This window comes from Pseudorasbora parva, chromosome 23 (genome assembly GCF_024679245.1).
Source record: "Pseudorasbora parva isolate DD20220531a chromosome 23, ASM2467924v1, whole genome shotgun sequence".
In the NCBI taxonomy this organism is placed as follows: Eukaryota; Metazoa; Chordata; class Actinopteri; order Cypriniformes; family Gobionidae; genus Pseudorasbora; species Pseudorasbora parva.
Window position 1 is genome coordinate 30680867 of NC_090194.1, and position 14975 is coordinate 30695841.

The 14975-nt window shown below is 39.9% G+C and overlaps 1 protein-coding gene across 1 annotated transcript in view; it reads left to right on the forward strand.

Moving 5' to 3' along the window:
- lrrc75bb (leucine rich repeat containing 75Bb) overlaps positions 1-14975 on the forward strand; it is a 41942-nt gene that overhangs the window by 11438 nt on the left and 15529 nt on the right. Inside the window, exon 3 of the mRNA XM_067432683.1 lies at positions 1689-1801. Coding sequence (XP_067288784.1) covers positions 1689-1801 — 113 coding nt within the window. The remainder of the gene's footprint in view (positions 1-1688; positions 1802-14975) is intronic.

A 14975-nucleotide genomic window follows, 5' to 3' on the forward strand; every position in this document is an offset into this window, starting at 1 on the left:
AGAGTACCGCTCTTTAACACAAATCACTTTAACAAAAATTAATGAAAATTAAGCCTATTTCTAGGGCCATTAAGATTAGTTTTACAATAGGACATTATTTTAATGACATTTAAGCATAATTTCCCCCTAAACGTGATTTAATCTGTCCTGACATTTTACTTAAGGGTTTTTTGTAATTTCCATTCGTATTGCACTAAATTATTATTACTTTTTTTTAATCATAAATTAAACAAAAAGTGCAACAAATTTTTACACAATATTTACAAATTGCACAAACGATCTTTCAAAAGTTTGCGTTTTTTTTTTTTGTTTTTTTTTTAATAAATTAATAATATTTTTCAGCTAGGATGCATTAAATTGATATAATAATATTACAAATTATTTATTTTAAAAAAATGCTGTTTTTTAATAAAAGTTGAAATTTAATTAAAAAATGGATCACTGTTTTTACAAATATTTTAAGCAACACAACAGTTTTCAGTAATAATAACAATAAGAAGAAGAAGAAGAAAAAGCAAAAGAAGAAGAAGAAATGTTCTTTAATCAACAAATCAGCATATTACATTGATTTCTAAAGGATCATGTGACACTGAAGACAGCAGTAAATTAACAGTGCTTAAAATATAGCTTTGCATCACAGGAATAAGTTACTTTTTAAAATATATTCAAATAGGAAACAGTAGCGGTGTAACAATATATCATTAATCGATATATATTGCAACATAAAAATGTGGTGATATGTATCGTTGTTAACTATATGATTCGCGATATACAGAGTTGTTTTATACAAGGCTCAGCTTACAGTCAGGATGTACTCACACTCATGTTGTTTCGTTTAAAGGGTTAGTTCACCCAAAAATGAAATGCATGTCATTAATGACTCACCCTAATGTCGTTCCACACCCGTAAGACCTTCCGTTCATCTTCAGAACACAGTTTAAGATATTTTATATTTAGTCCGAGAGCGTATCTAAGTGTATGCACACTATACTGTCCATGTCCAGATAGGGAATAAAAACATCATCAAAGTAGTCCATATGTGACATCAGTTAGTTTATTAGAATCTCTTGAAGCATCGAAAATACATTTTGGTCCAAAAATAACAAAAACTACGACTCAAACGGTTATGAATCAGTGAATCAATCAATGATTCGTTCAATGTCATTTTTAGGTGAACTAACCCTTTAACTTCTAAATGCAAATGAAGATATTCTTGATAAAACCTGAGAGATTTCTTTAAAGTCCACTATTCCTCTCAAACTAAGAGATCCAATAAATGTCATAAAGGCATCGCAAATATAACTAATCGAGTGCATCAATGCATTGTTTTTATTTACAATTTGTACAGTGTCCCGCCTTTTTTGCAATCGGGATCGTAAATCTTGATACTGAACTCACGATACGATATGTTATTTATATTATATATTTGATGTTTTAAACCGAAATAAAAAAAGCTGAAAAGGCCTCTTGTGGTATATTGTGTAACGCTTTTTAAACTACATCATGTTCACTCACAGATTAACTTGAATGTTTACCTCCGTTTAACCCTTTTAATAGCACAAGACATGGTAAGCATTCAAGTTCCTTTGGGTTACGCTGTCAGTGACCATAAGCCGAAGCTTTATTCGGTATCCTATCTCCCAGAATAGCTCTTCATTAACCGCTTCTTCTCATCCTGGCTTTTGCAGGAGTCTGATGCTCTCAAGTCCACTGAGAAGATCTGCAGGCAGCTGATCTATCACCTGACCCCTCACTCCAAGTGGAGCAGACAGAACGTGCCCAGGAGGAAGTCTCAAGCTTGGTAAGAGTCTTGCATCTGTCCATCTGCCCCTTATTAGGATACACTTCCACAGTCAGGACAACAACTGACATCAGAGCTTAGAGAACTCTGCGCTGACAGATTGAAATACAAACGAGATTAGCCATTCCTGACGACGGCATAAGGTGCTTAAACAGGGTATGAAAGTTGAATTGGGTTAATATTGAGCGACTTCAATCACTTAAAGGAGCAGATCACTGGCAGTTCAATAATGACAATTCTGTTGTCATTTACTCAACCTCACCAGTCACTGTATGACTCTTTGCAGAACACAAAAGACATTATTTGGAACAATGCCTAATGGGTCCTGCACACTGTGCGATTTTTCAAAATCTTTTGCGAATGTCCCTTGTCAGACTGTACGAACATGATCGCCATGTCACACTGTAAGATCTCAGTTGACATTAATGTCAGACTGCACAAAGTGAAGGCGCGCTAAAAACGGAGCAAAAAAACTCACCCGGAGTTCATATCATCAATGAATGACGCGTTCGGTGACGGTGAGCTGCATACACGCGGGACTGAAATGCAGGCTACAGAGAAATCTCTAGCTCTCGTTTTGGTCATAGTTTGTCTTGAAAAACGGAGATATTTGACTGTCATCGTAGGAGAAGTCACACTGCAGGATTGTGTGCCAAATCTTCTGACACTGCCAGAATTTCGTCTGAGGTAAAATTTGATCGCAGCGGTCATTAATCGGCTGCCGGTGAACATGTCAAACTAACGACCAAAGACGTCAGATTTTAGCCTAGGATCAGAGGAATCTTTTAGGATTTGCTAAATTTGTCTCAGACGGCCAAATCGTGGCCAAAATCGCACAGTGTGCACCCGGCTTAAGTGTCAAATCAGTTAGGTCCAAAGTTGCTTGAACAAAAACAAAGAGATATTACCTAGAGTATCTACTCAGATTAAAGTTGTGTTCTGTTGAAGATAGAAAGTCATACATGTTTGGATGGTAAGGGTGAGTAAATTACATCCTGAATTTACATCCTCTTAAACCATACTAAAGTTTTGTGTGAGGATCAGACAGAAATGTATATATAATTTACACTTGTGAATTTTAAAATTTTCATGTAGTTGCTCATCACATTTCTCATAACCCATGTGGAAATGAGCTTTTACATTTATGCATTTGGCAGATGCTGCAGTGGCAGTTTGTTGTGTATTCAAGGGATACATTTTTTAAATTTAAATAACATTACAATTTCAAATAACTTTTTTTCTATTTGAATATACACCGATCATTATATATAATATTATGACCACCTAATATTGTTTGGGTCCCCCTCTTGTTACCAAAAAACCCCCTAACCATCGAGGCATGGACTCCACAATACCCCTGAAGGTGTGCTGTGGAAGTCCTGTAAGTTGTGAGGTGGGGTCTCCATGGATCGGACTTGTTTGTTCAGCACATCCCACAGATGCCCGATTGGATTGAGATCTGGGAAATATTGAGGCCAAATCAACACCTCAAACTCGTTGTTGTGCTCCTCAAACCATTCCTGAACCATTTTGTTTTGTGGCAGGGCACATTATCCTGCTGAAAGAGGCCACAGCCACCAGGGAATACCGTTTAGGTAGGTGGTATGTGTTAGAGTAACATCCACATTGATGGCAGGACCCAAGGTTTCCCAGCAGAACATTGCCCAAAGCATCACACTGCCTCCGCTCGCTTGCCTTCTTCCCATAGTGCATCCTGGTGCCATGTGCTTCCCAGGTAAGTGACACACATGCACCCAGCCATCCACGTGATGTAAAAGAAAACATGATCAGACCAGAGCACCTTCTTCTATTGCTCTGTAGTCCAGTTCTGATGCTCACATGCCCAATGTTGACCCTTTCAGTGCTGGACAGGGGTCAGCATGGGCCTCCTGACTGGTCTGTGGCTATGCAGCCCCATACACAACAAACTGAGATGCACTGTTTATTGTGTCTCCTTTCTGTCAAAACCAGCATTAACTTCACCACTGTTCCTTCCTTGGACCACTTTTGATAGATTCTGACCACTGCAGACCGGGAACACCCCACAAGAGCTGCAGTTCTGGAGATGCTCTGACCCAGTCGTCAAGCCATCACAATTTGGCCCTCATCAAATTTGTTCAAATCCTTATGCTTGCCCATTATTCCACTTGCTGCCCAAAATATCCCACACATTAACAGGTGCCGCAATGAAGAGATAATCAGTGTCACTCACTTCACTTGTCAGTGGTCATAATGCCGTTATGCCTGATCGGTGTATTTTAAAATTTCATTTTTTACTTTGATGCCAAGCTGAATTTTCAGCATTTACTCCAGTCTTTCTTAAGGGTCACATGATCTTTTAGAAATCATGCTTACATGCTGATTTGTTGAAAACAGCTGTGCTGCTTTAGCCTAGAAATTTAGACGCACCCTAGCGGCAGCAAATTTAATTTGCCCGCAAGTGTGGTCTAGCAACTCTCAATTCCTATCTGAGCTGTATTCCTCAGAATCTGGACGGCCCAATCACATCGTGTAGGTAGGCTATAGAGTCGGCGGGCGGGGCCATAATGACGACGGCCGAGTTGCGTTTGCGTGCTTCTAGTAACAAAGTCTTCTAGTAAACACAGAAACTGGCGAACTGCGGCGGTCTTTCGAATCAGCTCTGCCCGCGCCTCCGGAAGACTTGGAGTTAAGCTTTCCTCTGAGAAAAGAACAAAGAGCGGCACTGAAGTCATTCTTAAAAAGGGAAGATGTGTTCGGAGTTTAGCCGACCGGATACGGCGAATGTTTAATCAGTCAGCGAGCTCCCCTTCACCGTCGTTGCTCTGGTTGGTTGTAGCGCTATCCTATCGCGTGCAGAGGGAGTTTGAAAGACAACCGTTTATCCCGCCCCTCAGATTGAGCCCTGTCTATGGTGAGTTTCCAGACCAAACATCTTGATGTGGGTCTGGCTTGTCAGGCTAGTGCTGCTTATTATTTTTGTAGAAACCATGATGCATGTTTTTTCAGGACTCTTTGATAAATAGAAGGTTGAAACAACATTTATATGTAAATGCCTTTACTATCACTTTTAAGTAAAATTACACATTTCTTTAATATATATTCTTACTGACCCCACAAATTTAAAGAGTAGTGCATGTGCTCCCTGGGAGTTGTGTTGCTAGCAATATGATCTACCAATTGAGCTGGAAGAAACTACTGCAGTTTTTATCTACTGATCCTGACACTTTTCATCATGTAAAAGTGCTGATGTTGTCACCCTAGAGGCACCTGTCACTTCAGAATCAAGAGATGCTAGATACTTTTCATTGCTACGACTCCTTATGCCTGGCGTTTTGCCTCTGTGTCAAATACGGACAGGTGAAGCTTAGATGAATGTTTCTCTCAGATGAGTTCTTCTGTCAGATTCCACACCAAATAGCATACGAAACACCGAGAACGTCTTTCCATCTGGGTGTTGGGCAGGTATGTTGAGGAAGTCATTATAAAAGGGAAAGTCTTTTTAATGATATCCATGTTCTCTCCCCATCCCAGAGCAATTAACCCAGTTTGGGAGATTTCAACAGCTGCAATTTAGTTCCTCTTCTTCTTGTTTTATCACCGACTGATCTCCAAACAAGCTCGAACAATAACAAGCCATCATCTCCATCGCTCACGTAATTCGCGAACCTCTGCTCTTTCAATCTCTGTTATGAAAGCCTAATCTGCAGAAATACCTCCTCTGTTTGTCTTGTCACACCCTCGGAGGTGAGTGGGGGAAAAGATTGAATGCTTGAGCAAAACGAGACGCCTGTTAGAGTGTGAAGATATTGTCAGGCCGGCCGTTGTTCTATTTAAAGGGAACAAGAGGAGAGCAAAGATGCTGTGGTGCTGATGCTCTCGGCTTCTAAAGACATCCCATCTCTCTTTCCTTTTTCTAATATTCTTTAGGAGAGCTTTCAGGCTCCTTTAAACCACATTGATTTTTTTTCTCTCCTGTCTCCCAGAAAAGCTTTAAAGAGAGAGGTTAGGTGGCCGGAGGGGAAAACCTGAAAGACAAAGAGCATTAGAGAGACTTGAGTAGAACGAGCGAGCAAGGAAGCTGAGAAAAACTGCATTTGTGAGCAGCTCTGTGCCCCTAAAACCATAGTTAAAGGGGAAGTTCATCCAAAAATGAAAATTTGGTCATTATTTACTCACCCTCATGGCGTTCCAAAGCAAAAAGTAGACAATTTTTTTCAGTGGAACACAAATTTTTCCAATATTAGCAAAGTAGCCTGTATGACTCGTATGTTTTATTCACAGTTTTATGAAAACTTTCCATAGCTTTGTTGAAGTAAAAGGCTGAAATGTAACTTCCTCTTCGTTGTAGCTTTTGGCTCTCATTTGCACTTCTACAAATGTATAATAGTATGTACATTATTTGGCATCGAGTGTTTCTTTAAGGTGTTTTTCAGTGTATTCAGTTTGCAGTTTTTATGCAATAAACAAGTGAATGAATTGTAGTTCATCACTAGGGTTGGGTATCGTTTAGGTTTTTTACGATTCCGGTGCCAAACCGGTACTTTTAAAATGGTACCGGTGCCTAAACGGTGCCTGAACTAATACTTTTTTTTAAAAAGAGCCACAAAACGAAGGTGGATGACATTAAATAATGGCTTTTTATTGATTGGTTTTTAATTATTCTGTAAATTGAACAATTTATTAAAAGTTTAAAGTATACTTAAATATATAAATAGATACAAAACACTAAAAGCTAAAGCTAAAGCCACCTAACCCAACTACAATAGGCCTAATTTAACACTAAATAACAGCACTATTACTAGTGATATTACAGCACTAATAACAGCAAAATAGTCTGTAGTATTGGTCTGCAACAAACCAGCTTCAGCTCAGCCTTATTTTGTAATAATATGTTCATATTCTCTGGCTTAGAACTCATCGCCTTATTGTTTACATGGCAACATGTCGTGCTTCTCACATGACACACACAAAATCTGCACAAGCGCTGTTTGACAGCTTAGAGCTCAGCTGTATCAGTTTATTTAATTTTTTTCTTTAAAATATTCACAAACTTGTTACCTATGTCATGAGCTATCTGATATTCTGATTTTCAAATATGTGTAAGTGAATGTGTTTTGTCATAATGATCATGTTAGTTGACCTATAATGCGCGATGGGCTCAACTCTCCGGATGGCGCAGGCTGATAGGTATTTAACTCAACCTGCTTGCAATCACATTATTATAGGGACAGCTGATTGGTTCCTACTTGTATTAGTAGCAAATGGGCTCTCTGCTCATCCTTCAAATACTAGTTAGCATTTGCAATAACTGTTGCAGTGTGCTTTCAGAAACCCCTTCATCTTCCCCAGCTCCACCTATATAGATCTGCTACGGGTAATTCATGCATGCTATGTTGTACAGCAGCAAAATGTCTTGCTTGCTCACTGCAGCGTGTCGTGTATGTGAGTGATTCTATAATTGGAGATACTGTACTGTTCTCTCTACATGTTTGCTTCCAAGCGTGTATACAGACAAACAGCAAACCAATCTCTGTTCAAGAGGCAGGAATGAGCGTTTTGCTCCTTCAACATGTAGTGAAGTTTACATGGCAATTGAACTGAGTAAATACTTGAGTTTATTCGCATTTCTTTATTTTTTTAAATGTATTATAGAAGTATCGGATCTGGACTCAGTATCGGTAAATACTCAAAATCAAATGACTCAGACTCTGACTCAAGGGCAAAAAAACCTGATTGGGACATCCCTAGAAATAACCACTTGTTACAACCGAGGTATGCAGCAAAGCATTTATGAAGCCACAACACGCACAACCTTGAGGCGGATGGGCTACAACAGCAGAAGACCCCACCGGGTACCACTCATCTCCACTACAAAAAGGAAAGAGGCTACAATTTTAACGAGCTCACCAAAATTGGACAGTTAAAGACTGGAAAAATGTTGCCTGGTCTGACGAGTCTCGATTTCTGTTGAGACATTCAGATGGTAGAGTCAGAATTTGGCGTAAACAGAATGAGAACATGGATCCATTATGCCTTGTTACCACTGCACAGGCTGGTGGTGGTGGTGTAATGGTGTGGGGGATGTTTTCTTGGCTCACTTTAGGCCCTTTAGTGCCAATTGGGCATTGCTTAAATGACACAGCCTACCTGAGCATTATTTCTGACCATGTCCATCCCTTTATGACCACCTTATACCTATCCTCTGATGGCTACTTCCACCAGGATAATGCACCATGTCACATAGCTCGAATCATTTCAAATTGGTTTCTTGAACATGTCAATGAGTACTAAACATGTCACTGTACTAAAATGGCCCACAGAGTCACCAAATCTAAACCCAAAAGAGCATCTTTGGGATGTGGTGGAATCCCACAAATCTCCATCAACTGCAAGATGCTCATAATAATCCTTTAGGTGAGTGTGTGTGTATATATAAAGCATTTTTTATTTGGAAATGAATAGATAAAAGTGTTTGGATTGTTTGATTCATTGCAGATCACGTCTCTTAGTTGCTTGTCTCCACGCTTGAGAAGCCAGTGTTATTTTGTCTGTTGTGTTTTTAAAATCTGTTCTCGACTTCAGGCTAATCACCCACAAATTCTTGATAGCTCCTGGAAAAGCCCCTCGTGCGAGAGCACGGAACAGCACAGCGGCAGTTGTTATTTCATCAACCCAGCACTCCTGCAAGGCAAACGTTCGCCTCTCAGCCATAACGGTCTCCGAGACGAAATCGAATGATGAATCTGTTTAATAAAGCAGTCAGCAGGGGTGAAGATGAGACAGCAGCAGCTCTCTGTGTAATTATCCCTAATCGTATGGAGGTCTCGGCTCTGCTTCAGGGTTGCCCGTGATGTGTTGATGCAAAGTTTATTGGGGGAGTGCTTGCATTAAAAGCAGCGAGGAGTTGATATTTGTCAGCTAACATCCTCCTCATTCTGATAAGCACTGTGTGGGGCATGTTGACCACCTGCCACTGGGGTAAAAGATGCATGACCCATCGGTACCCTAGTCAGCAAATAGCCAGAGTAAAGAGCATCATGGGAGAGAATTCACAGCAGAGTGAGTCTGACCCAAATGAGGATCTGCGGATGGCCACGGTGGCCTATAAAACAGGCCTGTTTTGGCTGGTGCATTTGTTGACCGATTGAGCTGAGCACATGTGGGGCAGCTTGGGTTTCAGCTTACGTGATGCATGTGCCCGCTGCTGGCGGATTATAAACCGCACATTCACGGGCATTTTCGCGCACACGTCGACCCAAGAGCGGGTTGGCGTTTCGGCCCACATTTGAAGATGACGTCAACCCGCTGCTGCCGAGCAGAATGATCCACATCCGATATGTTTTGCATCCCACATCACAGTTTATATCCCATATGTTCCTGCGGACATTTACTCCCTGTGATGCCTTTGAGATTATAAGAGAAATGCATTTAGAGGAGTATTATAATCTTGCATCCCACTCAGATTTATCTTGTTTTGGGTACGTTTGAATATTTCTATTCCAAAACAAGACAAAAATACTATGTTTGTTGCATATTCCAGGATTTAGTGTCATTTGGTTCCTCCCAAATAAAGCTACTGTGTAAATGATATCCCTCTCAGAAAGTAATGTGGCATTACTGATTTTCAGTGATGGTATCCAATGGTACTACAATGGGATTTTAATGTTTGTGTATCATACAGTAGTTTGGGATTACAGTTTTTTTTTTTTTTTACATTAAATAATGAGTCTCTAAAAAAAAGTTTCTTATGCTCACCGAGGCTGCATTTAATCAATAAAAACAGTAATAATGCAAAATATTATCACAAAGAATTTTTAAAAAATCAATTTGAATATATTTTAAAATATAATTTATTCTGGTGATTTTCAGCACGTTACTCCAGTCTTCAGGCTCACATGATCCTTCAGAAATCATTCTAATAAACTGATTTGCTGCCAATGCCCAAAACAGTTGTGTTGCTTATTATTTTTGTGGAAAACATAAATAGTTTTTCAGGATTCTTAATGAATGGAAAGTTCAATGAACAGTATTTAAGGAATATAAATATTTTGTAACATTATAAATGTATTCACTGCCACTTGATCAAATCAGTGGATCCTTAATGAATAAAAGTATTCATTTCCTGCTTTTTTGTTAAAAATGTACTTTCGTCCATACAAGGATGCTAAGTAAGGTAGTGATTGGTACTCACCACTGATTTTTGCATCACACGTCACTTAAGGTGTGGTTATGAGTACATCAGATGACCACCTTCCCCCTCTCTTAGTTTGGTACACTAGTCATAGTCTTATACCTTGGCTGTATGAGAACTAGGGATGTCCCGATCCGGTTTTCATCAAGAGTCCAAATCATTTGATTTTGAGTATCTGCCGATACAGAGTCCAGATCCTATACTTCTATAATACATTAAAAAAAAGAATAAAGAAGGGCGGGGAAAAAAATGATCCAGGATATTCCTTATTGTTTTATTTAATTCACCTTATTTTAACATTCAACAACTCTGTTAACAAACAGAGCACTTCTGTGAGGTAGCTTGAACAATCAAGTAATAAAACCATTAATTCTTCACTTTTGGATTTTAGTGTAACAGTAACAGTAAATATAACAAAAGTCCGGGACCGGCGTTGCACAGTAGAGAGCAGGAAGTACAACGATCAGGAAGAAGTCGATCTCAGCTGTCAATCATGACATCACACACCCGTTTTTATAGCATCAAATAACCAACTAAAACTAAACTTATTTAAAAAACAAACACTTTAAATGAAATCATCTTGATGATAACTGCCTACAATGACATAAACTAACTTTGTGGAAAAAATATTTAAAGTGTAATTTGGTTGCTTAGTTTGCCTTACGTCCATTAGAAAACACAGAGGGACGACTATACTGGGACCAGCCACTGTGGGGCCATCGAGGCGTGGAGGCTTCAGTTTCTGAGAGGGGTGCTGCAGGCTTGATTTAAACAACAAAAGTGACGTCATGCCGAACACGTTGCTGTTTCTGTGGAGTTAAAAGGCTCTGTGCCACCGCATAACAAAAAAAAAAATAATGAGAATAAACATATATATATATATATATATATATATATATATATATATATATATATCCGAGTCCTGATCTGGAGGTAACGTCCGATTCCGATCGAGTCTGAAATCACGTGATCGGGCCCGATTTCTGATCGCGTTATCGGATTGGGACATCCCTAATGACAACACTCCAGACAAGAGGCCGTCCAATCATTGAGAATGAATATAAAGGGGAGAGAGTTGGTCAGCTGAGTTATCTGAAAGATTGGTGAGATTTCTAACTTGTAGTAGAGCCTTTTCTGTATTCACACTCAGATGAGGCCCTAAAGTAGGTGCAGAAGTTCCTAAATCTGGAACACACAGATGAGGCCCTGAAGTAGGTGCAGAGGGTCCTAAATCTGGGACACTCAGATGAGGCCCTCAAGTAGGTGCAGAGGGTCCTAAATCTGGAACACTCAGATGAGGCCCTGAAGTCTGTGCAGAAGGTCCTAAATCTGGAACACTCAGATGAGGCCCTCAAGTAGGTGCAGAAGTTCCTAAATCTGGAACACACAGATGAGGCCCTGAAGTAGGTGCAGAGGGTCCTAAATCTGGGACACTCAGATGAGGCCCTGAAGTAGGTGCAGAGGGTCCTAAATCTGGAACACTCAGATGAGGCCCTGAAGTCTGTGCAGAAGGTCCTAAATCTGGAACACACAGATGAGGCCCTGAAGTAGGTGCAGAAGGTCCTAAATCTGGAACACTCAGATGAGGCCCTGAAGTAGGTGCAGAAGATCCTAAATCTGGAACACTCAGATGAGGCCCTGAAGTAGGTGCAGAAGGTCCTAAATCTGGAACACTCAGATAAGGCCCTGAAGTAGGTGCAGAAGATCCTAAATCTGGAACACTCAGATGAGGCACTGAAGTAGGTGCTGAAGGTCTTAAATCTGGAACACTCAGATGAGGCCCTGAAGTAGGTGCAGAACATCCTAAATCTGGAACACTCAGATGTGTCCCTGAAGTAGGTGCAGAAGGTCCTAAATCTGGAACACTCAGATGAGGCCCTGAAGTAGGTGCAGAAGATCCTAAATCTGGAACACTCAGATGAGGCCCTGAAGTAGGTGCAGAAGGTCCTAAATCTGGAACACACAGATGAGGCCCTGAAGTAGGTGCAGAAGATCCTAAATCTGGAACACTCAGATGAGGCCCTGAAGTAGGTGCAGAAGGTCCTAAATCTGGAACACACAGATGAGGCCCTGAAGTAGGTGCAGAAGGTCCTAAATCTGGAACACACAGATGAGGCCCTGAAGTAGGTGCAGAAGGTCCTAAATCTGGAACACACAGATGAGGCCCTGAAGTAGGTGCAGAAGGTCCTAAATCTGGAACACAAAGAAACTTTGAAGTTAAGGTTTGCTTTCCTGAACTTAATCTTGTTACAAATGTCTCTGTGTGTTTTCTACCTCTCTGGCATGGAGACTCTGGACTTGTTGTAGTCGTCACTGTCTCACAGTACTAAAACTCTGAACGTAGTGTGTGTTAATGTCTCTTTCCTCACAGGCTGGAGGCTTAGAACGTGGTCATATCTGTTGCCGCCTCACAAGCTATAGACACAGATCCTCGAATCTTTAGTTGTCTCTCTGAACAGACTCTGAACGTAGTGAACTGTTTGTCTCTCCCTAGGGGAGACTCAGAACAAGGAGTGCCTGTTCAAAGGGTACCTTTATCCTTTTCTGAATTGAAAGAGCTTGCAGTTTGGCGCTTCTCCATTCCAGTGTTTCGATTGCATCGATGGCATCAGATGGGGCTCATAGTGAGAGCGCAATATTACGCAGTGCGGATATTACGCAGTGCCTGAACGTAGTCCTCAGATAAGCAACTTTGAATGAACCCGGCACTAAGTTTGTGTATTTGCAGATAATGCAGAGTTGCTGTCGGCAAATTAGGTAGTGCATTTACCTGTGCGATTAGTCATGGCTCTGTGTGTTGTAAAGAACTGTGGCAGTAAGTTGAAGGTGTATTCTACCATCATGTTTCACAGAATACCAATAAAAAATAAGGAATGAAAGAATCGATGGTTGGCTTCTCTGGGTAGATTCAAATGAAATGCAATTGCTGAGTGTGGGGGTTTGCTTGGCCATTTGGTTTATACAGTTAGTAGTTTTGTTGTAGAGTTCTGGTGAGGTAGTGTATCGTTTGATTAAAGGGGTGGTTGCATGCTATTTTATTTTTAACTTTAGTGAGTGTGTAATGTTGCTGCTTGAGCATAAACAGTATCTGCAAAGTTACAGCGCTGAAAGTTCAATGCAAACGGAGATATTGTCTTTTATAGTTATGGCAGTTTATTGCCTACAAAAACAGCCGGTTTGGACTACAACAAGCTTCTTCCTGGGTTGGTGACATCATGAAAACTTGCTAGTCTCCGCTGATGTGACTTCTGCCCGTAATGGTAAGGGGCGTGGTGTTTCTGGACAACCTGTGCATGGCATTTCAGCCAATAAAAATACAGGAAACTACATTTGGCCATCTAACCAATCTAAGACCATTGCGTTTTTCGGAGGGATGGGCTTTAGAAGCAGGAATCAAACGAGCCGTTCAAAGGACAGTGGAGACAGCGGTGTGGAATAAAGGTCAAATATAAGAAAAATACAGCATTTAAAAAAAAGTGGTATTCAGACTGTGCCCCATAAACACAACCAAGCCTAGAAAAAAAACACAGAACCACCCCTTTAAAATAAACTTGTGGAATTGTCTGTATTTTTTATCTACAGTTTCTATGGTACAAAAAACTGGTGATGTTACGTTGTGTGCTGAGGCTTTGTTGCGTGTGCAGGGTATTTCCTGCATTTTTGGCTTTGGCGGGACAAAAATTTGTGACAAAGCCTTATTTGATTAGTTATTGTGCTTTATGAGTGATGTAGATGACAGGGCGCATGTTAACTGAGTGAGAGTCTTCAAAATAAGCACTGTCTGAGCATATTTCACATATTACATTAATCAAAATCAAAAGGTTGGACGACCAAATCCATGTTGCACTTGGTGCATTCGGACAATTTTTTTCCTTGAATTATCTCTGGGTGTGAATTTATTCTTCTCTGACTCACCAGTTCGAACCCATGGAACACAGCAAAGTTCTGTGATTATAACGCAGGAATTAGAGAATAGTCCCAGTTTAGAAGATTACAACTTTTAATTTTCTGTTGGTCTTAGCACACAATGTAACTACAGAAGAGTCAAGTTTTAAATAGGAAAAATATTGAAAGTCTTTGGTCATTTTTGAGCGTGATGCTAATGGTCTAATCTGATTAAATTTAGCTATGCTAAAAGTGCTACTGCTTGATACAGAGATTGGCTGAATGGATTCAAAACGGTAAAACTAAACTGTTTAACTCTAAGGCCCATGAAACATGAGCCTATTTTAAAAAAGCGGAGTGTTCCTTTAATTTATGCTAATTCATTATTTTCAGGCTTTATGATGATGTTTAGTTATTTTTTATTGGAAAATGTGACAAAAAATGCTGATTAACTTTGTAAATGATTTAGTTGGCCCCCAGAAAGAATAATAATATCTATAGATATGTTTAAATTATATCCCTCTCTAAAAGTACTGGCAGCATCATAGTTCATGATGGTATCAAATAATACTGCATTATCATGTCATTTAATCGTTACAAAACAATTAAACACATTTCCTTTCCTAATTCCCACTGAAAATATCTCATTTTCATTACTTTAATGCATCATACATGGCTATTTGTACATTTATTGGAGTGTTTGTTGTAATGATTTTATTTTTCATGCTGATTAGTTAGAATTGTTTTAGAAAAGTTCTAATTTTTACTAGAAAACAGTATGGTTTTTTGTGCTTTGTATGTGTCTGCTGTTTACTCTCCTTTTTTGTATTATTATTATTATTTTTCCCACTTCTGCTTCCTGACCTCCTTGTTGGCCGTGTTTAAATGTGTTCAACCCACATACCGTGTGTCTGGGCAGCCTTGGAGAGGAGAGGTTAGAAAGGTCATCAACAGGTCTGACTCATCTCTCCTGCTGTTTCTCTAAAGCAGCCCTTCACTCTCTGGTCACCCAGCTTTTATTGACCTAACTGTCATTAAGTTATCGCTCTACTTTGTTCTCTTCCCCTTTGCCCTGGTTAAGGTGTAGAGCTACTGCTCTTACTCCTCAGTGCTTGA